The 22,500-nt window shown below is 46.0% G+C and overlaps 1 protein-coding gene across 2 annotated transcripts in view; it reads right to left on the bottom strand.

Moving 5' to 3' along the window:
- The window catches only part of LOC129714470 (collagen alpha-1(XI) chain-like), a 188,670-nt gene that overhangs the window by 72,506 nt on the left and 93,664 nt on the right, over window positions 1-22,500 (bottom strand). For both annotated transcript variants that reach the window (XM_055664082.1, XM_055664083.1), the window contains 9 exons: window positions 19,901-19,945; window positions 14,762-14,815; window positions 11,674-11,718; window positions 10,146-10,199; window positions 4,405-4,449; window positions 3,313-3,366; window positions 2,204-2,248; window positions 1,279-1,332; window positions 151-258 (listed from right to left, as the gene is read on the bottom strand). In XM_055664082.1, coding sequence (XP_055520057.1) covers window positions 151-258; window positions 1,279-1,332; window positions 2,204-2,248; window positions 3,313-3,366; window positions 4,405-4,449; window positions 10,146-10,199; window positions 11,674-11,718; window positions 14,762-14,815; window positions 19,901-19,945 — 504 coding nt within the window. The remainder of the gene's footprint in view (window positions 1-150; window positions 259-1,278; window positions 1,333-2,203; window positions 2,249-3,312; window positions 3,367-4,404; window positions 4,450-10,145; window positions 10,200-11,673; window positions 11,719-14,761; window positions 14,816-19,900; window positions 19,946-22,500) is intronic.

Below are 22,500 nucleotides of genomic sequence, written 5' to 3'. Positions count from 1 at the left end.
AGGGAGATGCTAACTGCATTTCGTTGTCTCTGTACTGTACACTGACAATGACAATTAAAGTTGAATCTGAATCTGAATCTGAATCTGAATGATCTGGGGATAGGTTGGTTGTTTCGAGGGCAATGTAGAGAACATGAACTCCAAACTGACCTTCTCGCCAGCTTGACCTCTTGACCCTCGATCGCCAAAGGGACCGAACTGCCCTTTGATCCCTTCGGGCCCGTCCTCGCCGTGCTGGCCCAGTAAACCAGCGTTGCCCTTCGGGGTGGAGAGGAAACATGTTAGTACGCCAACAAACATAGGCTGGTGGTGCAAGGAGCTCGCAATGTCCCACTGCGGCCATAAGGTCGTGGAGTTGAGATAAGACACAGAATGCTGGAGTAACTCAGCGGGACAGGCAGCGTCTCTGGAGAGAAGGAATGGGTGGCGTTTCGGGGTCAAGACCCTTCTTCAGACTGAGAGAGTCTGGGGGAGAGCGAGACATGGAGATATGGAAGGGTAAGGTGTGAAAAAGAGGCATCAAAAGGGACAAATTTCAAGGAAGATCTTGAATGTGGTTGAGACTCTTATGACTGGGAGTTGGGGGAGAGGGAGATAGAGATATGGAAGGGTAAGGTGTGAAAACACAACATCAAAGGGACAAATTTCAAGGAAGTTCTAGAATGCGATTGGGACTTATGACTGGGAGTCGGGGTAGAGGGAGATAGAGAGATATGGAAGGGTAAGGTGTGAAAATGAAACATCAAAAGGGACAAATTTCAAGGAAGATCTAGAATGAGGTTGAGATTCTTATGACTGGGAGTCGGGGGAGAGGGAGATAGAGAGATATGGAAGGGTAAGGTGTGAAAACAAGAGATCAAAGGGGAAGGAGATCAAGGGAAAAGTAGAATTGATCAGTGTTAGCTATGGGGAAGGCATACAATTTAATCAGGAAGACTGTGAAATTAGGGAACTAGAATGGGGGAGGGATGGAGAGAGAGAAAGCAAGGGTTACTCAATCAGCAAAGAGGAGGCTATCGTGTAGAGAACACGAGACACTCGCGCCAAATCAAAATCGATTTGGAAAGAAAAAGGTGTGGAAAGGAAGGTGCGGAGAGAATGAAAAAGGGAGGAGGAGAGAGAGAGGAGAGAGGGGGGGGGGGGGGGGGGGGGGGGGGGGGGGGGGGGAGAGAGAAATGGGAGGCAGAGAGGCAGGGGAGAGAGAGAGGTAGAGAGAGAGTGAAGGGGTGGAGAAAGTGATTTCATTGCCGCTGTCTTGTTATCACACATTTAACTTACTCTGTCTCCTTTGGGTCCCATATCACCCTTATAGCCCGGAAATCCATCTTCACCCTATACGAATACAAAGGAACAGGAACAGTGAATGTATGAGTGGGGGGGAGGGGTGGTCAGTCTCGTTTCCCCATCCCTATCCCCCCGAGGGTGAGGACATACCAATACAGGATCACACCACTGCCCAGCCACCCTCGATTACCTTGGACATCCCCATCTCCATCCAGGGGCAGTCTAAACCTTGCTACCTAAGGCTATCCGATGTCCACAATCCTCTCAGTGCAAACGACTCTTCAGCCCATCGAATCTATGCTAGCTATGGACAGCACGGTGGCCTAGTTGCTGCCTTACAGTGCCAGAGACCCAGGTTCAATCCCGACTACAGGTGCTTGTCTGTACAGAGTTGATTTGAGAATTAAGGGACAGAAGTTTAGGGGTGACAGGAGGGGGAACCCCATTACTCAGAGAGTGGTGGCTGTGTGTGGAATGAGCTTCCAGTGGAAGTGGTGGAGGCAGGTTCGATTTTATCATTTAAAAATAAATTGGATAGGTATATGGACGGGAAAGGAATGGAGGGTTATGGTCTGAGTGCAGGTAGATGGGACTAGGTGAGAGTATGTGTTTGGCACGGACTAGAAGGGCCGAGATGGCCTGTTTCCGTGCTGTAATTGTTATATGGTTATATGTTCTCCCCGTGACTTTGAGATCTTCGGGTTCCTCCAGGGATGCAAGCGAAGAATTTCACTGTTTCTTATCGCATGTGACAATAAACTACTCAATTCAACTTGTTACTAATTGGAAATGTATAGAAGCATTGTCAATGAAAGAGTCTTTGCATGCCCCATGTATTGTTGAGTATGGTTCAGCTGCCCCAGAAGAGTTGGCCACAGCTGGATGCAAGTCCTATAGATGCTTTGGGGACCTTCCTTACCTTCTCGCCCTTATGTCCCTTCATTCCTCTGACTCCATCAGCACCCTGCAATAGACAACATGGAGAGCAGTTCACACCATCTCTCAGCACCAGACACACTGACTCTGGAATTAACTCCTCCCTGAGTTCCCCTCCAGACCAGTTGGACTCCACAACGGGTGAAAACCCACTGAGAAGTTCCAGTGTTTGATCCGGGGTAAAAGGACCAAAGGAGATGAGGAGGAAGGTGGTGAATCTGTGGATTTCATTGCCACAGACGGCTGTGGAGGACAAGGCATTGGAAGGTTGAAGGGGGGACCTCATATGAAACTTACCAAACAGTGAAAGCCCTGGATAGAGTGGATGTGTTTCCAATGGTGATAGTCTAGGGGCAGAGGTCATAGCATCAGGATAAAGGAACACACCTTTAGGACGGAGATGAGGAGGAATTTCTTAAGTCAGAGGGTGGGGAATCTGTGGAGTTTATCGCCACAGACGGCTGTGGAGGCCAAGTCAAATTCCTTGGTTAACTTGGGTGTCAGGGGTTGTGGGGAGAAGGCAGGAGAATGGGGTTGAGAGGGAGGGGTAGATCAACAATGATTGAATGGCGGAGTAGACTCGATTGACCGACTGGCCTAATTCGGCTCCTGGAACTTAAGAAATTGAATTAAATGCAAAAGAACATATATGTATAAGACTATAGTAGTAGGCATGCACAGACACACACACACACAGACACACACACACGCACATGCACACAAACACATGCACACACAAACACATGCACACACACACAAAAACACATGCACACACAAACACATGCACACACACACACTTGCACACACACACATGCACACACATGAACACACACACACACACACATACACATGCACACACACAAACATGCAAAAACACACACAAACACACGCACATGGACACAAAACATGCACACACACAAGCAGATGCATGCACACAAACTCCATGCACACACATGGGCACACACAAACCCCTGCATGCACACACACCCACATGCACACCGACATGCGCACACAGAAAGTTCATGCACACACTCACAAGAAACATGCACACACTCACATGCATGCACACACACACACACACCATGTCCTCACCTTAACACCGCGGACTCCAGGATAGCCAATGGGACCCTGTGCGCCCAAGGGGCCCTGCGGAAGACAGCCAGCATTACATTTCAATAGCATTTTGCAGTAACCCGACTCTGCAATTCAATAACAGAAATTCAGACAATTTTTCATATAGCAAAATAGTCTTTGATTAAAACAAAGCAGGAACGAGGGTTGAGGTTGAGTACGTTGATGGAATAAGCAACAATATGGAGCTGACAGATATAGATCTATGGAGTTATTATTACCTTCATTTGCAGTCTCTCTGTGTATGATCATTAGTTCTTTTGCCTTCAGCCAAATATTTATTTGCAGGGAAGTATCTTGTTAAGACACAGTTCCTCTGACACCCGTTCCCTGAGGGAGGGTATTTATTACTTAATACTGCAACTCTGGGCAATGCTTTTGAGAAGGCAGTGATGAGAAACCTTTGCGAACTACTCCAGGCATGTAGTGAAGGTGCTTAGTTCTGGTTTAGAGATACAGCACGGAAACAGGCCCTTCGACCCATTCAGTCCATGCTGACCACTGAGTCCATGCAGAACTCTAGTTCTATGCTGTCCTATTTTCTCGCCCACTCCCTACAACACTAGGGGCAATTAACCTACAAACCCGCACGGCTTTGGGTGTGGGAGGAAACTGGAGCACCCGGAGAAAACCCGGGTCACAGGGAGAATAATCACCCTACCACAACCCGAGAGCAGTCCTGAACTACTATCTACCTCATTGGTGACCCTCAGACTATCCTTGATTGGACTTTGCTGGCTTTACCTTGCACTAAACGTGATTCTAACGAACATAAACGCATTTCGTTGTCTCTGTACTGTACACTGACAATGACAATTAAAATTGAATCTGAATCTGAATCTGAATTCCCTTATCATGTATCTGTACACTGTAAATTTCTCGATTGTAATCGTGTATTGTCTTTCCACTGACTGGATAGCATGCCCCGAAAGTCTTTCACTGTATCTCGGTACACATGACAATAAACTGAATGGAATTTGACCTCTACATGGACAGCACCCGAGGTCAGGATCGAACCTGGGTCGCGGGCTGTAAGGCTGCACCACCACTTACCATGGTTCCCTTTTCACCTGCTGGGCCCTCTCGACCGGGGTGACCCTGTAGAACAAATTAGAGTCATTACTTCCATCCAACTCAAGACTGTGGACCCATCAACACTGGGCGGGGAGTAGATAGAGTCCTGCAGATTATACTGAGCATTTTATTGGAAGAACATGTCTTTATATATGTTCATATATAGTCTATATATATATTAGGGTTGGGGTTGGTGTTGGGGTTGGGGTTAGGGTTAGATACACACACACACACTGGGGTTATATTGGGGTTGGGGTTAGGGTTGGGGTTGGGGTTGGGGTTGGGGTTGGGGTTAGGGTTAGGGTTATATATAGGGTTACACTGGGTTAGGGTTAGGGTTTTGGGGTTGGGGTTGGGGTTTGGGTTTGGGGTTAGGGTTAGGGTTGCAGGGTATACACACACACACACTGAGTAATGTACACACACACACACAGGGTTGGGGTTGGGGTTGGGGTTGGGGTTAGGGTTATATATTAGGGTTAGGGTTAGGGTTAGGGTTAGGGTTAGGGTTAGGGTAGGGTTGGGGTTAGGGTTGGGGTTAGGGTTAGGGTTATATATACACACACACACGTCTGAAGAAGGGTCTTGATCCAAAACATCACCCGTTCCTTCTCTCCAGAGATGCTGCCTGTCCCGCTGAGTTACTCCAGCTTTTTGTGTCTATCTTCAGTTTAAACCAGCATCTGCAGTTTCTTCCTACATATATATAAGTAACTCAGCGGGACAGGCAGAAGGAACGTTTCGGGTCGAGACCCTTCTTCAGACGTATGTATGTATATATATATATATATATATATATATATATATATATATAGTTGGGAGGTCATGTTGCAGTTATAATATGTTGGAAAGGCCACATGTAGAGGATTCATGTTCATGTGATCGGAGCAGTATTAGGCCATTCGTCCCATCAAGTCTACTCCGCCGTTCAATCATGGCTGGTCTATCTCTCCATTCACACCCCATTCTCCTGCCTTCTCCCCATAACCCCTGACACCCGTACTGAATAAAGAATCTATCTATCTCTGCCTTAAAAATATCCATTGACTTGGCCTCCACAGCCTTCTGTGGCAATGAATTCCACAAGAAATTGTGTTGAGTTCTGGGCACCGTGTTATAGGAAAGATGTTGTCACGTTGGAAAGAGTACAGAGAAGATTTACGAGGATGGTGCCAGGGACTGGAGGGTGTGAACTATAGGAAGAGATTGAGTAGGCTGGGACTCTAATCCTTGGAGCGCTGGAGGATGAGGGGTGATCTTATAGAGGTGTATAAAATCATGAGAGGAATAGATTGGGTAGATGCACTGAGTCTCTTGCCCAGAGTCGGTGAATCGAGGACCAGAGGACATAGGTTTAAGGTGAAGGGGAAAATATTTAATAGGCATCTGAGGGGTAACTTTTTTCACACATAGGATGGCGGGTGTATGGAACAAGCTGCCAGAGGAGTCAAAGTCAAATGTATTTGTCACAAGCATCAGCCAAGGTACAGTGAAATTTATAGGAGGTAAGATTGTTAAGGTTTTGGACACACTAGAGGCAGGAACCATGTTCCCGATGTTGGGGGAGTCCAGAAACAGGGGCCACAGTTTAAGAAAAAGGAGTAAGCCATTTAGAAAGGAGATGAGGAAACACTTTTTCTCACAGAGAGTGATGAGAGTGAGTGATTATGTAAAATAATATGTGTGTTATGATTGTGTTTATAATTTGTTTGGTTGTTTTGTTGTTCCGCGAGCACTGCCACTTTCATTTCACTGCACATCTCGTATGTGTATGTGACAAATAAACTTGACTTGACTTGACTTGACTTGAGTCTGTGGAATTATCTGCCTCGGAGGGCAGTGGAGGCCGGCTCTCTGGATGCTTTCAAGAGAGAGTTAGATAGAGCTCTTAAAAATAGCGGAGTCAGGGGATATGGGGAGAAGGCAGGAACGAGGTACTGATTGGGGATGATCAGCCATGATCACATTAAATGGTGGTGCTGGCTCGAAGGGCCAAATGGCCTACTCCTGCACCTATTGTCTATTGAGGTAGTTGAGGCAGGGACTATCCCAACGTTAAAAAAACCTTTTGTTAAGTACATGGAGAGGGCAGGTTTAGAGGGATATGGGGCAAACGCAGGTGGGTGGGACCAGTGTAGCTGGGACATGTTGGCTGGTGTGGGCAAGTTGGGCCAAAGGACCTGTTTCAACGCTGTGTCCCTCTACGACCCACTCTGTTTGGGCTCTGTGTGCAGGAAGGAACTGCAGATGCTGGTTGAAACCAAAGATAGACACAAAATGCTGGAGTGGCTTGGAAGCCCTAAGGAACGCAAGCTTTAAATGGCCTGCAAACGTATCTGTTTACACAAACTCCCAATAAATGAACAAAGAAAAACCACTGATCTATTTTACAATTAAGGGAAGGTTAACAACTATTTACACTCCTCATCAGATGAAAAAGAATCGACAAAAGAATACTAAACATTATCCTTTGATTTTTTTAATCTTTGAAGAACTTGCTGCAAATGTCTGATCTTATCCAAAACTTTCAAACTTAATGTCTTTATGCAGCTGTTCAAGAGACATCTCATCTCGTGACATCTGCACTGCTGAAATATAGTCGTCTGCAGCTGCCAGTGTTCAAATATTTAAACACTACGATGAATAATTGCCTCCACTTAGTCCCCATCACTTGTTCTGTAGATCTGTGTTGGTTTCTTTCCCATTTCAGTTTCATTCCCATTATCTAATTTTCTCGAGTGGGAGAGCCTCGGAACAGAGGGCACAGCCACACAATAAGAGGGCATACCTTTAGGGTGGAGATGAGGAGGAATTTATTTCGTCAGAGGGTGGTGAATCTGTGGAATTCATTGCCGCAGGCCAAGGATAGATAGATTCTGGATTAGTACGGCTGTCAGGGGTTATGGGGAGAAGGCAGGAGAATGGGGTTGAGAGGGAAAGATAGATCAGCCGTGATTGAATGGAGGAGTGGACTTGATGGGCCGAATGGCCTAATTCTGTTCCTACAATTTAGGAACTTTTTCACTCGGAGGATGATGGGTATATGGAACGAGTTGAGGCAGGTACTACAACAACATCTAAAAGACATGCGGACAGGTACACCAATAGGAAAGGTTCAGAGTGATGTGGACTTTATTCAGGCAGATGGGGCTGGCTCAGATGGGGGGGGGCCATCTTGGTCTGCATGGTTGGGTACAAGGTCCTGTGTCTGTTTCCGTGCTATATGATACTGGGGGTGGGGAATTCCACCTTGGGGAAACCACTTTGAGGGGGGGGGGGGGGGGGGGGGGGAGGGGGGGGAGGGACCTATCGTGGGATACTTAGCAACTTTGTCTGTGCCCTTTATGTGGCTACTCTTTGCATACCAGGCTATGCAAAACAAGGACTATCACTGAGACTTGTATCATTCATTCACTCATTCATTCATTCATCCATTCATTCATACGTGCATTCATACATTCAATCATTCATTCATGCATGCATTCATTCATTCATTCATTCATTCATTCATGCATTCATTCATTCATGCATTCATTCATTCATGCATTCATCATTCATTCATTCATTCATTCATTCATCATACATCATCATTCATTCATTCATTCATCATTCATACATTCATCAATCATTCATTCATTCATTCATTCATTCATTCAGGGGAGGGGGGTGGAGAATGGGGTTTTCAATTAAGGATGGTGAACTGGGTCTACAGAACTTGATGAACCTTGATCTTTAACCTTAAGATTGTTAAGGGCTTGGACACGGTAGAGACTGGAAACATGTTCCCGATGTTGGGGGAGTCCAGAACCAGGGGCCACGCAGTTTAAGAATGCGTAAGTCATTTAGAACGGAGACAAGGAAACACTTTTTCTCACAGAGAGTGGTGAGTCTGTGGAATTCTCTGCCTCAGAGGGCGGTGGAGGCAGGTTCTCTGGATGCTTTTTCAAGAGAGAGCTAGATAGGGCTCTTAAAGATAGCGGAGTCAGGGGATATGGGGAGAAGGCAGGAACGGGGTACTGATTGGGGATGATCAGCCATGATCACATTGAATGGCGGTGCTGGCTCGAAGGGCCGAATGTCCTACTCCTGTACCTATTGTCTATTGTCTATTGAGACCGGTACAACCAGAAATTCTGAAGGTAAATGACTTCCAATTAATTGATCGTAGCAAGATACATAACAAACTCAACAGAAAGGAGAATAAGAATGAGTGATGATATGCAAATAAAAATCCCATTCGCCAGGACAGATATTTATAAGAACTCATTCTTTGTAAGAACCTTAAGGGAATGGAATAAACTAGACAACAACATAGTCAAATCATCTTCACTAGACAGTTTTAAGGGGGCACTAACAGTACTTTAGAATGCACAACACACGCAAGTTGGCGATATGCAGAGTACTGCCCTGTCGACTACAAATTCAGATGATTCAACGTTAGACTACAGCAATTTCTCAAAGCTTTGTAGAATTGTGCGAGGCATCTCATTTCCATTGGCGATACTCAAGTCCATTTCCCATTTCATTTCGGAACACGTTAGTATCTGATTGCAAGCAGTCACAAAGTCCACAGGACTAACACATAACAGCAGCACACAAGATAAATGGTTTGATAACCCACTCGAGATGGAAGCTCTATGGGTGTAAGAGATGCACTGGAGGACACAGAAGGTCAAAGGATTGGATGGTGCATTCCTGGCACTCTTCCTTATGTTCTTGGGTCGACTGGGCTTGTATTCACTGGAATTTAGTAGGATGAGAGAGGATCTTATAGAAACATACAATTCTTAAGGGATTGGACAGGCAGAAAAAATGTTCCCCATGTTGGGGGAGTCCAGAACCAAGGGTCACAGATTAAGAATAAGGGGTCGGCCATTTAGGACTGAGAGGAAAAACTTTTTCACCCGGAGAGTTGTGAATCTGTGGAATTCTCTGCCACAGAAGGCAGTGGAGGCCAATTCACTGGATGTTTTCAAGAGAGAGTTAGATATAGCTCTTAGGGCTAAAGGAATCAAGGGTTATGGAGGAGAAAGCAGGAACGGGGTACTGATTTGGGATGATCAGCCATGATCATATTGAATGGGGGTGGTGGCTCGAAGGGCCGAATGGCCTGCTGTTGAACCTATTGTCTATGTTTTGATCAGGCACATATTTCATCATCGTGACGAGTACAAAATGGAACAGTGGCAGCAATGTTAAATTGAGAGGGGCCAAAGTTTGAAGGAGGTGTGCTGGGAAAACTGTTTTGTCACTGAGGTGGTGAGTGTCTGGAATACACTTCCTGGGATGGTGATGGAGGCTGATGATAATGGCATTTAGCAGACGTATGTGTTGGCAGGGAATGGAGGACTATGGATTAAGTGTTAATAGTAATTTAATTCGTCACATGTACTGAGGTACAGTGAAAATCATTTGTGTATACAGTTTTGCATGCACTTTGGTGTAAGTATCTCTATACATAAGCATGTGCAGGCAGGTAAGGATTGATCTTGGCATCATGTTCGGCACAGATACTATGGGCTGAAGGGCTGTATTGTTCCATGTTCCGCGTCCCATGAATGTTATAATAAGGAAGAAAACATCAGCTATTGAAAGCCGAAGCAATGGAGATGTTGAATTTACTCATCAGTTGAACTATTCGTTGTTGAGACTGGAGTACTTCGACAGAGACAAGAGTAAGGCTTGGCACAGGTTCACACAGATAACATCTGCCAGCTTACCGTTGGGCCGTCTGCTCCATTAAGCCCTGGCAGTCCTTGTTTGCCTGAAGGTCCCTGGAAAGTGTGGACAAAAGTGTGGACATGTTAGTCAATGTGATCCATCGACTCCATCTACACCTCACGCTGCCTCGACAGGGCCAGCAGCATCATCAAGGACCAGTCGCACCCCGGCCACTCCCTCTTCTCCCCTCTCCCATCAGGCAAAAGGTATAGAAGTGTGAAAACGCACACCTCCAGATTCAGAGACAGTTTCTTCCCAGCTGTTATCAGGCAACTGAATCATCCTACCTCAACCAGAGAGCAGTCCTGAGCGACTATCTACCTCATTGGTGACCATCGGACTATCCTTGATCAGACTTCACTGCCACTACTGGCTCTTAAAGATAGTGGAGTCAGGGGATATGGGGAGAAGGCAGGAATGAGGTACTGATTTGGGATGATCAGCCATGATCACATTGAAAGGTGGTGCTGGCTCGAAGGGCCGAATGGCCTACTCCTGCACCTATCGTCTACCATTCTCCTGCCTTCTCCCCACAACCCCTGACACCTGCACAAATCAACTGGTATAGGGATGATTGATGGTAGTGTGTGTCGGACTAGTGTGGTGTGCGGGGATCGCTGGTCGGCACGGACTTGGTGGGCCGAAGGGCCTATTTCTGCGCTGGTATCTCTGAACTAAAAAACCCGAAACTAAACTAAACAAACACAGTTAACCGTAAGACAGAAAGGTCAATGTATCCACTGGAAGCAAAGTCTCAAGACACCTCTATCCACTCAACTGAAGTTGAACCTATTCCAGCATAGGTTTCTGTGGGACCCGTGGCTGTGTGCATTATCAAAGAGACATTGCATCATGCTTGCGGGAACCCTGGGATCTTGCAATGGTTTGAATGAACTTTGGCTCATAAACCTGAGAAGTTGCACATCAGCTGTGTCAACTCCACGGGTTCAATTCCACGCCCAGACTCCAGCTTGGAAGTCCAGCGTGACGCTCCACTGCAACATCGAGGGAGCGCTGGATAGCCCGAGGTGTCCTCATTCAGAAGGGATGTTAAACTCACACACTGGGCAATCTTTTTCAGATACTTGTAAAAGATACAATGGGGGGGGGGGGGGGCTACATTTTCAGCGATAACAATATTCCAACTATCACATGGTCGTGTTCAAAGCCGGTGGCACGATGCCGCAGCGGTAGAGTTGCGGTAGGCCTGACAGCGCCAGAGACCCGGATTCGATCCTGACTACGGGTGCTGTCTGTACGGAGTTTGCACGACCGAGTACTCCGGGTACTCCGCTTTCCTCCCACATCCCAAAGACGTGCAGGTTTGTGGGCTAATTGGCTTCTGTAAAATTGTCCCCAGTGTCGAGATCGCTGATCTGCGCTGACTCGATGGGCTGAAGGGCCTGTTTTCATGCTGTACCTCGAAACCAAACTAAACAAGGTCTCCCACCCACACCTGGCTCAGTGACTTCTAACCATGCTGTTGTCATTACACGCACACCCATAGCAAGAGTTTTGAGAACTTACTTTATCTCCAGGAAATCCAATAGAGCCTTGAGGTCCAGGAAACCCCTATGAGAGAGAGAGAGGGAGAGAAAGAGAGTGAGGGAGAGGGAAAGAAAGAACTGCTTCAGTAAAGGGGTTACAGCAACCGATCGCAACAGTCATTGGGAGTCATGAAACAATGGTCTAACCCAATGTTTCTGAACCAAATCTGAAGCAATTCGGGCATGTAGTTAAACTCCCAGATTATAAAGCATGATTTTTGTTTCCTAAAGCACTCAGTGGCGAATAACTCCGAGATCCAAGCCAGGCCAGATGTGTTGGAAGAAAATGCAAATGCTGGTTTACACAGAAGATAGACACAACATCTCAGCAGGTTAGGCAGCATCTCTGGAGAGAAGTTTTTGGTCTGTGTGACGTTTCGGTTCGAGACCCTTGTTCAGCTTCGGACTCAACCCGAAACGTCACCCATTCCTTCTCTCCATAGATGCTACCTGACCTGCTGAGATACTACTCCAGTATTTTGTGTCCCGCACAGACAGAGGATTGGCCACAGAAGCTGAACTGCTACCTCAATCTCTATGTCCCTCATCTCTCTTTAGATCCAATGGTCCACTCTCTCCATCAACGATGTCCTCAATGGAACATCCACAGCTGTGCAGATGCAGAGGAGACACATCACCAAAAAGGTCCACTCAACCCAACCAAGCCATGCAATATAATAAAAAAGACTCAAAAGTGCTGGAGTAATTAACCTTCCACCTATATTCCTTCCTCTGGCTTCACAATTCGCACCTCTTCTATCATTATCTCGCACCTTTTGTCCAACTCATCTCTGGCCTTTGTCCAATCATCAACCCTATCTCACCAGTATCTACCTATCGCTCACCAAGCTTTCTCCTGCTTCTCTTCTCTTCCAGCTTTCTCCCCTCCCCCACCAACATCATCAATTTGAAGAAGGGTCCCAACTCTAAATATCACCTATCCATGTTCTCCAGAGATGCTGCCTGACCTGCTGAGTTACTCCAGCACTGTGTCCTTTTGTGTAAATCAGCATCTGCAGTTCCTTGTTCCTGCTACTCTCTACATGGATGCATTAACATGGATACATATTTTGTGCTTTCTACATTATTTTTAATAACAATATCTCTTGACCCGCTGAGCTGCTCCAGCACTTTGCCTCTTTTCTTTTGGTAAACCAGCATCTGCAGTTCCTTGTATCTTCATGGAGTGTTAATGTCCTGTTTGACACTCCTACATCTTTCAGCCTCAAAATCGGAAGCATATTTCTAATATATATCCAACTCTCCCATATGTTAGATCCATCCATACTATTTTCCTCAACCACTCTCTGTGGGAACAAGTTCTAAACTCTTACCCAAAGACAAGTAGAAAAAGTCCCTTCTTCATTCCTTAAGAAGGAACTGCAGATGCTGGAAAAATCGAAGGTGGACAAAAATGCTGGAGAAACTCAGCGGGTGCGGCAGCATCCATGGAGTGAAGGAATAGGTGACGTTTCGGGTCGAGATGTTTTGGGTTTGAAGAAGGGTCTCAACCCAAAACATCACCTATTCCTTCGCTCCAGAGATGATGCCTCACCCGCTGAGTTTCTCCAGCATTTTTGTCTACCTTCTTCATTCCTTCTCAGATTTCTTGGAGACCCCCCTTAAATTAAGGCTTCTTTACAGGCTGAAATATTTCCTCTGCATCCCTCAATGGAAAACTTCTATTCCTTATTCGGTCAAACCTAGACCTTCTTTTCGCAAGAAAATGGGAACAACTGAGGATGTACTCTCAAAGAAATTTCTCTTCATCTCAACCATAAATGGTCCTTCAACCTATCTTGTGTGGGAAGGAACTGCAGATGCTGGTTCATGTCGATAAGAGACACAAAATGCTGGGGTAACTCCATGGGACAGGCAGCATCTCCGGAGAGAAGGAATGGGTGACGTTTTGGGTCAAGACCCTTCTTTGGAAATTCTCATGCCGAAACATCACCCATTCCTTCTCTCCAGAGATGCTGCCTAGCCCCGCTGAGTTTCTCCAGCATTTTGCGTCTGTTTTCAGTGTTACTGCCTGCCTGGCCTAAACTCGGGAAATTAAATTGCCGGTGGTAAACGTCTGTGCAGACTCCCTGCCAACACCAAACCGCGATGTTGAACATGTGAAGGCAGATAGTTCCCACGGCTCCTGTTGGCAAGGCCCTCCTCCCATTCATCAGCCTCTGCGTAATCTCATTAAGTCTCAAATTGTCTTAACATTTGGCTGACCTGCTGAGTTATAACAGCACTTTGTGGGTTTTTTTGTAAACCAGCATCTGCAGTTCGTAGTGTCTCCATTGAATGGTACAGCACAGGAAAAGGCCCTTCATAGAAACATAGAAATTAGGTGCAGGAGTAGGCCATTCGGCCCTTCGAGCCTGCACCGCCATTCAATATGATCATGGCTGATCATCCAACTCAGTATCCCGTACCTGCCTTCTCTCCATACCCTCTGATCCCCTTAGCCACATCTAACTCCCTCTTAAATATAGCCAATGAACTGGCCTCGACTACCCTCTGCGGCAGAGAGTTCCAGAGACTCACCACTCTCTGTGTGAAAAAAGTTCTACTCATCTCGGTTTTAAAGGATTTCCCCCTTATCCTTAAGCTGTGACCCCTTGTCCTGGACTTCCCCAACATCGGGAATAATCTTCCTGCATCTAGCCTGTCCAACCCCTTAAGAATTTTGTAAGTTTCTATAAGATCCCCTCTCAATCTCCTAAATTCTAGAGAGTATAAACCAAGTCTATCCAGTCTTTCTTCATAAGACAGTCCTGACATCCCAGGAATCGGTCTGGTGAACCGTCTCTGCACTCCCTCTATGGCAATAATGTCCTTCCTCAGATTTGGAGACCAAAACTGTACGCAATACTCCAGGTGTGGTCTCAGCCCACAATGTCCATGCCGTACCTGATGACAGGTTAAACTCTGGAAACAAGGAACTGCAGATGCTGGTTGAATAGATCTCCTTCACATGCACATAATCCATTTCTCTCCATTCTCTGCATATGCATATCCACATGCCCATCCCAATGCTTAAACTCCGCAGTGCCACCTCCACACGTTCTCACCTCAGGTCCTGGGTTGCCCTGTTGCCCTGGAGGTCCAGGATCACCTTGAGGGCCCTGGAGAAGGAAGAAAAGCAGAGTTCCTAAATTCATTAGCGACCAATCCTTCCAGCAGCCACTGACCCACTCCCCTGTATTTCCATATGCATCAAAATGGTTGCACATGGACATTCATTATATCTTAACATTATATTTTATCATTATATCTTAACATTATATCTGCATATTCATTATATCTTATGAATATAAGTGATAGGCAGTATTAGGCCATTCGCCAAGTCTCTGGATGCTTTCAAGAGAGAGCTAGATAGGGCTCTTAAAAATATCGGAGTCAGGGGATATGGGGAGAAGGCAGGAACGGGGTACTGATTGGGGATGATCAGCCATGGTCACATTGAATGGTGCTGGCTCGAAGGGCCGAACGCCCTACTCCTGCACCTATTGTCTATTGTCTAATGGGGTTGAGAGGGAGGGATAGATCTGCCGTGATTGGATGGTGGAGTAGACTTGATGGGCCAAATGGCCTACTTTTACTCCTATCATTTATGAATAGTCTAATGTGCACTGGTAGATTAATTGGGGAATGAATTGTCTTACAGTATAGAAACATATAAACATAAATTAGGTGCAGGAGTAGGCCATTCGGCCCTTCGAGCCTGCACCGCCATTCAATATGATCATGTCTGATCATCCAACTCTGTATCCCATACCTGCCTTCTCTCCATACCCCCTGATCCCTTTAGCCACAAGGGCCACATCTATCTCCCTCTTAAATATAGCCAATGAACTGTGGCCTCAACTACCTTCTGTGGCAGAGAATTCCACAGATTCACCACTCTCTGTGTAAAAAATGATTTTCTCATCTCGGTCCTAAAAGACTTCCCCCTTATCCTTAAACTGTGACCCCTTGTTCTGGACCCCTTGTTCTGGTATGTGGGTGTAAAGGGAATTTGGGGACAAGGGAATGGGAGAGGGAATAGATGATGAGGGGAAACCTCCAAGAACACCCATAGACTTGACATACCAAAGCCATCCCTTGATGGTGAGAAATAAACTATGTTATTCTCTGGCTATCTATTTTTATGGTTAATAGCGAGATCTTACATGCAATGAATTGGCTGCCATTTTTGCTAAAATCTCCCTATTGTTGTCTACAAACCATGACCTCTGACAAGACGCAAAGAGCTTTCCAAAGACAGATTTGTTGATAAATGGGACATATCTCTGTTTGACTTGGGCATCTATCAAAATATATTCAGCTTGAATGATTTAATAGCGATTTTAACAAATTCATACTGACCCATGAAAGAAATGTAGTTGATGAGAGTGTGTAAGGGCAAGCATAGTTTGGGAAATTTATTGCAAATACTGTTAGATTTATTGTCCACAACAATTTGCGGAGAAGGTTGGCGAGGCCAGCACTATCCGTGAACAAGAAGTAAAGATACTGAAATCTGAAGATGCTGGAAACACACAACTGGTCAGCATCTATGGAGAGACTTTGTGCAAGTTTGTGGTGGTTAATTGGCTTCTGTAAATTGCCTCCAGCGTGTAGAATGCCAAAGTGGGAAAACATAGGACTAAGGTCATAAAGAATGGGAGTAGAATTAGGCCATTCGGCCCATCAAGTCTACTCCGCCATTCAATCATGGCTGATCTATCTCTCCCTCCTAACCCCATTTTCCTGCCTTCTCCCCATAACCAACCAACTAGTACATAGAAACATACAAATTAGGTGCAGGAGTAGGCCATTCGGCCCTTCGAGCCTGCACCGCCATTCAATATGATCATGGCTGATCATCCAACTCAGTATCCCATACCTGCCTTCACTCCGTACCCTCTGATCCCCTTAGCCACAAGGGCCACATCTAACTCCCTCTTAAATATAGCCAATGAAGTGGCCTCAACTACCCTCTGTGGCAGAGAGTTCCAGAGATTCACCACCCTCTGCGTGAAAAAAGTTCTTCTCATCTCGGTTTTAAAGGATTTCCCCTTTATCCTTAAGCTGTGACCCCTTGTCCTGGACTTCCCTAACATCGGGAACAATCTTCCTGCATCTAGCCTGTCCAACCCCTTAAGAATCTGGATGATCGATGATCGATGGTCGGCTCCTACCTAACCCTAATCCTAACTCAGCTACAGAAATCTACACACTGCCTCTAGCACTAGTTGCACGAACATGGAGTAATTTTTCGAATTGCGTTTTGCACAATCATTTCTCTTGCATTCTTTTCGTTTGATTGTCTTGCAGAATTAGTGTGTATTGTTTGTATAATGCATGCATCATTTATGTTTTCTTATGTGTTGTGTGAATCTCTGTGTCTGTGATGCTGCAGCAAGCAAGATTTCCAAAGTACCTGTACGTCACCGAACCTGTCCACATCATGATAAGCTCAGCTTGCCCTGACTTGCTGACTTGCTAACAGCCATCTGCTGTTCCAGGTGTGGATAGACACAAAATGCTGGAGTAACTCAGCGGGACAGACACCATCTCTGGAGATAAGGAATGGGTGATGTTTCGGCTCAAGATGCTTCTTCAGACTGATTGACACTGATCGAGACAGGTGTGGGCTCCTATATATCGGCAAGAACAAGCGCAGGCTCGGCGATCGTTTCGCTGAACACCTCCGCTCAGTCTGCCTAAGCCTACGCGATCTCCCAGTTGCCAAACACTTTAACTCCCCCTCCCATTCCCACACTGACCTTTGTGTCCTGGGCCTCCTCCATTGTCAGAGTGAGGCCCAGCGCAAATTGGAGGAACAGCACCTCATATATCACTTGGGCAGCTTACACCCCAGCGGTATGAACATTGACTTCTCTAATTTCAAATAACCCTTGCTTGCCCTCTCTCTCCATCCCTCCTCCATTCTACTTCTCCCACTAGTTTCACTGTCCTTCTGATTAATTTTACTGATTGAATGCCTCCTTGTCACCTTCCCCTAACCCGACAATGAACCATTCTACATTTCAATAGACAATAGGTGCAGGAGTAGGCCATTCGGCCCTTCGAGCCAGCACCGCCATTCAATGTGATCATGGCTGATCATCCCCAATCAGTGCCCCGTTCCTACCTTCTCCCCATATCCCCTGACTCCAATATTTTTAAGAGCCCTATCTAGCTCTCTCTTGAAAGCATCCAGTGAACCTGCCTCCACCGCCCTCTGATGCAGAGAATTCCACAGACTCACCACTCTCAGTGAGAAAAAGTGTTTCCTCGTCTCCGTTCTAAATGGCTTACTCCTTATTCTTAAACTGTGGCCCCTTGTTCTGGACTTCCCCAACATTGGGAACAATCTTTCTGCATCTAGCCTGTCCAACCCTTTAAGAATTTTGTAAGTTTCTATAAGATCCCCCTCAATCTTCTAAATTCTAGCGAGTACAAACCGAGTCTATCCAGTCTTTCTTCATATGAAAGTCCTGACATCCCAGGAATCAGTCTGGTGAACCTTCTCTGTACTCCCTCTATGGCAAGAATGTATTTTCTCAGATTAGGAGACCAAAACTGTACGCAATACTCCAAGTATGATCTCACCAAGACCCTGTACAACTGCAGTAGAACCTCCCTGCTCCTATACTCAAATCCTTTTGCTATGAATGCTAACATACCATTCGCTTTCTTCACTGCCTGCTGCACCTGCATGCCTACTTTTAATGACTGGTGTACCATGACACCCAGGTCTCGCTGCATCTCCCTTTTTCCTAATCGGCCACCATTCAGATAATAGTCTACTTTCCTGTTTTTGCCACCAAAGTGGATAACCTCACATCTATCCACATTATACTGCATCTGCCATGCATTTGCCCACTCACCCAGCCTATCCTAGCCTAACGGCACACTGTGATATCGACCAGTGGAACTGGACGTCTTTTAGAAGGTGCTGAATCCTGTTACGGCATCAGCACCCCATTCATGCAGTCAGTAAGTGCCAAGAATCCCAGGGGAAGGTCTATTGCAAAAGGTAACTTGATTCGGCATCTGAGAACGTTGGCCCTCTTTCACTAAACCTCGAAAGATTTGCTTTCAACAACCACGAGCTCTGGAGACCCGTTTATATCAAAAAGTCAATTGGAAAAGTCAACATGATACCGAGTTACAACTGTTTCAAAGTTCAATTGCACTGTACTCTTTCATTGTTGCTATAATGCAGCTGAAAAATATCCACAGTGAAAGGCAATAACTGGGTCATTTTATGCTGGGATATTTATTTGAGGCAGAGCAGGGCAGCACGGTGGTAGATTGGCCAATGTTCAATAGACTATACACAATAGGTGCAGGAGTAGGCCATTCGGCCCTTCAAGCCAGCACCGCCATTCATTGTGATCATGGCTGATCACATTTCCTTCCACACTCCAAAGACGTGCAGATTTGTAGGTACATTGACTTCTTTAAATTGTTCCTGGTGTGTCGGATAGAACTAGTGTACGGGTGAGGGGGGATCTTATAGAAACTTACAAAATTCTTAAGGGGTTGGACAGGCTAGATGCAGGAAGATTATTCCCAATGTTGGGGAAGTCCAGAACAAGGGGTCACAGTTTAAGGATAAGAGGGAAATCCTTTAGGACCGAGATGAGAAAATCATTTTTTTAAAACAGAGAGTGGTGAATCTCTGGAATTCTCTGCCACAGAAGGTAGTTGAGGCCACACAGTTCATTGGCTATATTTAAGAGGGAGTTAGATGTGGCCCTTGTGGCTAAAGGGATCAGGGGGAATGGAGAGAAGGCAGGGATGGGATACTGAGTTGGATGATCAGCCATGATCATATCGAATGGCGGTGCAGGCTTGAAGGGCCGAATGGCCTACTCCTGCACCTATTTTCTATGTTTCTATGTTGGTCGGCGTTGACTCGGTGGGCCGAAGGGCCGTATCTTCCATGTTGGATCACAGAACTATAATGAAACTAAACTAAACTAAACCAAACTGAACCAAACTAAGAAGGCGGGGTGGGATTGCTTTGTGTTCGATGTTATGTATTTAGGTCGATCTGCCTTTCCTACCTAGCGGCAGATTAGGTCACTAGTCATGGGTTGAGACATTAAGTCAGCTGATCCTTCACCTCTGGAGAGTGAGAAACCACTTTTCTTTCCTTTCCTGATCCCAGCCACACAAACAAAATTAAGATCAGATTTAAAATAAAGTCTTACCAGGTTTCCCTTTGCACCCGGGGAACCGTCAGTACCAGTTATACCCTGAAAATGAGGAAAATTAAACACATTCAGTTCTCATTTTCCCAAAGGCTTGACACAGTCTTTGCGTAGAGTCATAGCATGGAAACAGGCCCCTTGGCCCAGCTTGTCTACGTCGACCCGAAATAAGGTTGTGGTGGACAAGGTGACACTGAAATAGGGAAAAAGAAATGCATTCAGTCCTCATTTTCCCAAAGGCTTGACATAGTCTTTGCATTAAGTCATAGTCATACTGTGTGGAAACAAGGCCTTTGGTCCAACTTGTCCATGCCAACCTTAAATAAGGTCAGTGTGGTCACAGCGACCCTGAAATAAGAGAAAATAAATGACATACTTTCTCATTTTTCCGAAGTCTTTACATAGAGTTATACAGTGGAAACATGCTCCTTGGCCCAACTTGTCCCTGCACCAGTCCAATCAACTTTGCCAAATGAAATCTCACAATCATCATTTTTTATTTGTACATTCACTCACTGTGTGGCCATTCACCTGATTGACATGAGGGGTGAGAGCAGGCCATATGGCCCATCGAACCTACTGTCCCGTTGCCAAGAAAGCAGCTAATCCATAGCCTTTCCCACTTTCCCCACAATCTCCCAATCCTTGGCAGTTCAAACCTCTATTGGTCTTATAGTCATAAGTGATAGGAGTAGAATTAGGCCATTTGGCCCATCATGTCTACTCCACCAGTCAATCATGGCTGATCTATCTCTCCCTCCAAACCCCATTCCCCTGCCTTCACCCCTGACACCCGTACTAATCAAGAATCTATCTATCTCTACCTTAAAAATATCCACTAACTTGGCCTCCACAGCCTTCCGTGGCAAAGAATTCCACAGATTCACCACCCTCTGACAAAATAAATTTCTCCTCATCTCCTTCCTAAAATAACATCCTTTAATTCTGAGGCTGTGACCTCTAGTCCTAGACTCTCCCATATATATTCAACTTTCTGTGTGGAACATTTTTCTATTGGGTTCCTGTTAATCTTTTCCCTGTCGCCTTAAACCGATGCCCTCTAGTTCCTTATGCCCCAACCCTGGGGAAAACTCCGCACAACACCTCCGCTCGGTTCGGATCTCCCGGTGGCTCAGCACTTCAACTCCCCCTCCCACTCCGAATCCTACCTTCCTGCCCTAGGTCTCCTCCATGGCCAGAGTGAGTCCCACTGTAAATTGGAGGAGCAGCACCTCATATTTCGCTTGGGGTAGTTTACACCCCAGCGGTATGTACATTGACTTCTCCAATTTCAGGTAGTCCCTGCTTTCTCCCTCCTTCCCCTCCCCTTCCCAGCTCTCCCATAACCCACTGTCTCCACCTCTTCCTTTCTTCTTCCCGCCCCCCACACCAGTCTGAAGAAAGGTCTCGACCCGAAACATCGCCTATTTCCTTCCCTCCATAGATGCTGCCTCACCCGCTGAGTTTCTCCAGCATTTTTGTCTACCTCTGCTCCTCATCATTTTATATTCCTCTATAAGATCACCCCTCAGTCTCCACCACACCAAAACAGAGCCCGATCCAAGATGTCACCTATCCACGCTACCCCAGAGATGCTGCCTGACCCACCGAGTTACTCCAGCACTCTGTGCTCTCTCAAGGAAAAGCTCCTTTGGCAAAGTTGATCAAGGAATAATGGTTGGCACCATTACCAAGGCAAGCTCTCCAAATCTTGCTTGAAGTAGAAATGTTACAGCGACCCCATGGGTCTTAAATTATTTATGAAGCTAGTACTTTCCAAGGCCCGATGATGTGCTGATTATTTTTTTAAGAAAACCTTCAAAGTTTTGTTCAAAGTTTCTCACAGTCCCACAGATATATATATTGTTGATTGACTTTTCTCTCTGGGTTTTGGGTTTCATAATTGGTTTCAGGCTAAACAGGAAGGAACTGCAGATGCTGGTTTACACCGAAGGTGGATACAAAATGCTGGAGTAACTCAGCGGGACAGGCAGTGTCTCTGGAGAGAAGGAATGGGTGGGGTTTTGGGTCGAGGCCCTTCTACAGACCAAGAGTCAGGGGAGAGGGAGATATGGAAGGGTAGGGTGTGAAAAGAAGAGATCAAAGGAGACGTGGTTCCAAGGAGAAAGAAATGGGATTGGGAAGGCTAAGAAAGATTGGTGAAGATTATCCCATGATAGCCTCATCTGATTGTGATTGATTGAATGATCAATACAGCATGGAAACAGGCCATTCAACCCACTGAGATGATGCTGGCCCATTCACATTAGTTCTATGTTATCCTAAATTCACATCCACTCCCTACATACTTGGGGCACATTAAAGAGGCCATCTAATCAACAAACCCGCACGTCTTTCAGGATGTGGGAGCAGCACGGGGAAACCCTGTAGATCATAGTATATCTTAAGGAAGGAGTTCACCAACTCACAATCAACCACGGACATTTTCCGTCAGATCTTCCGGCCCTGTCTTTGGCACAGCGGTAGAGTTGCTGCCTTTCTGCGTATGAGGCCAGGGTTCAATCCTGACTACGGGTGCTGTCTGTACAGGGTTTATACGTTCTCCCCGTGACCTGCGTTGGTTTACTCCGGGATCTCCA

The sequence above is a fragment of the Leucoraja erinacea genome, chromosome 39 (genome assembly GCF_028641065.1).
Source record: "Leucoraja erinacea ecotype New England chromosome 39, Leri_hhj_1, whole genome shotgun sequence".
In the NCBI taxonomy this organism is placed as follows: Eukaryota; Metazoa; Chordata; class Chondrichthyes; order Rajiformes; family Rajidae; genus Leucoraja; species Leucoraja erinaceus.
Note: the sequence above shows the minus strand (reverse complement) of the source record. Positions and strands in the feature narration are given on the sequence as shown.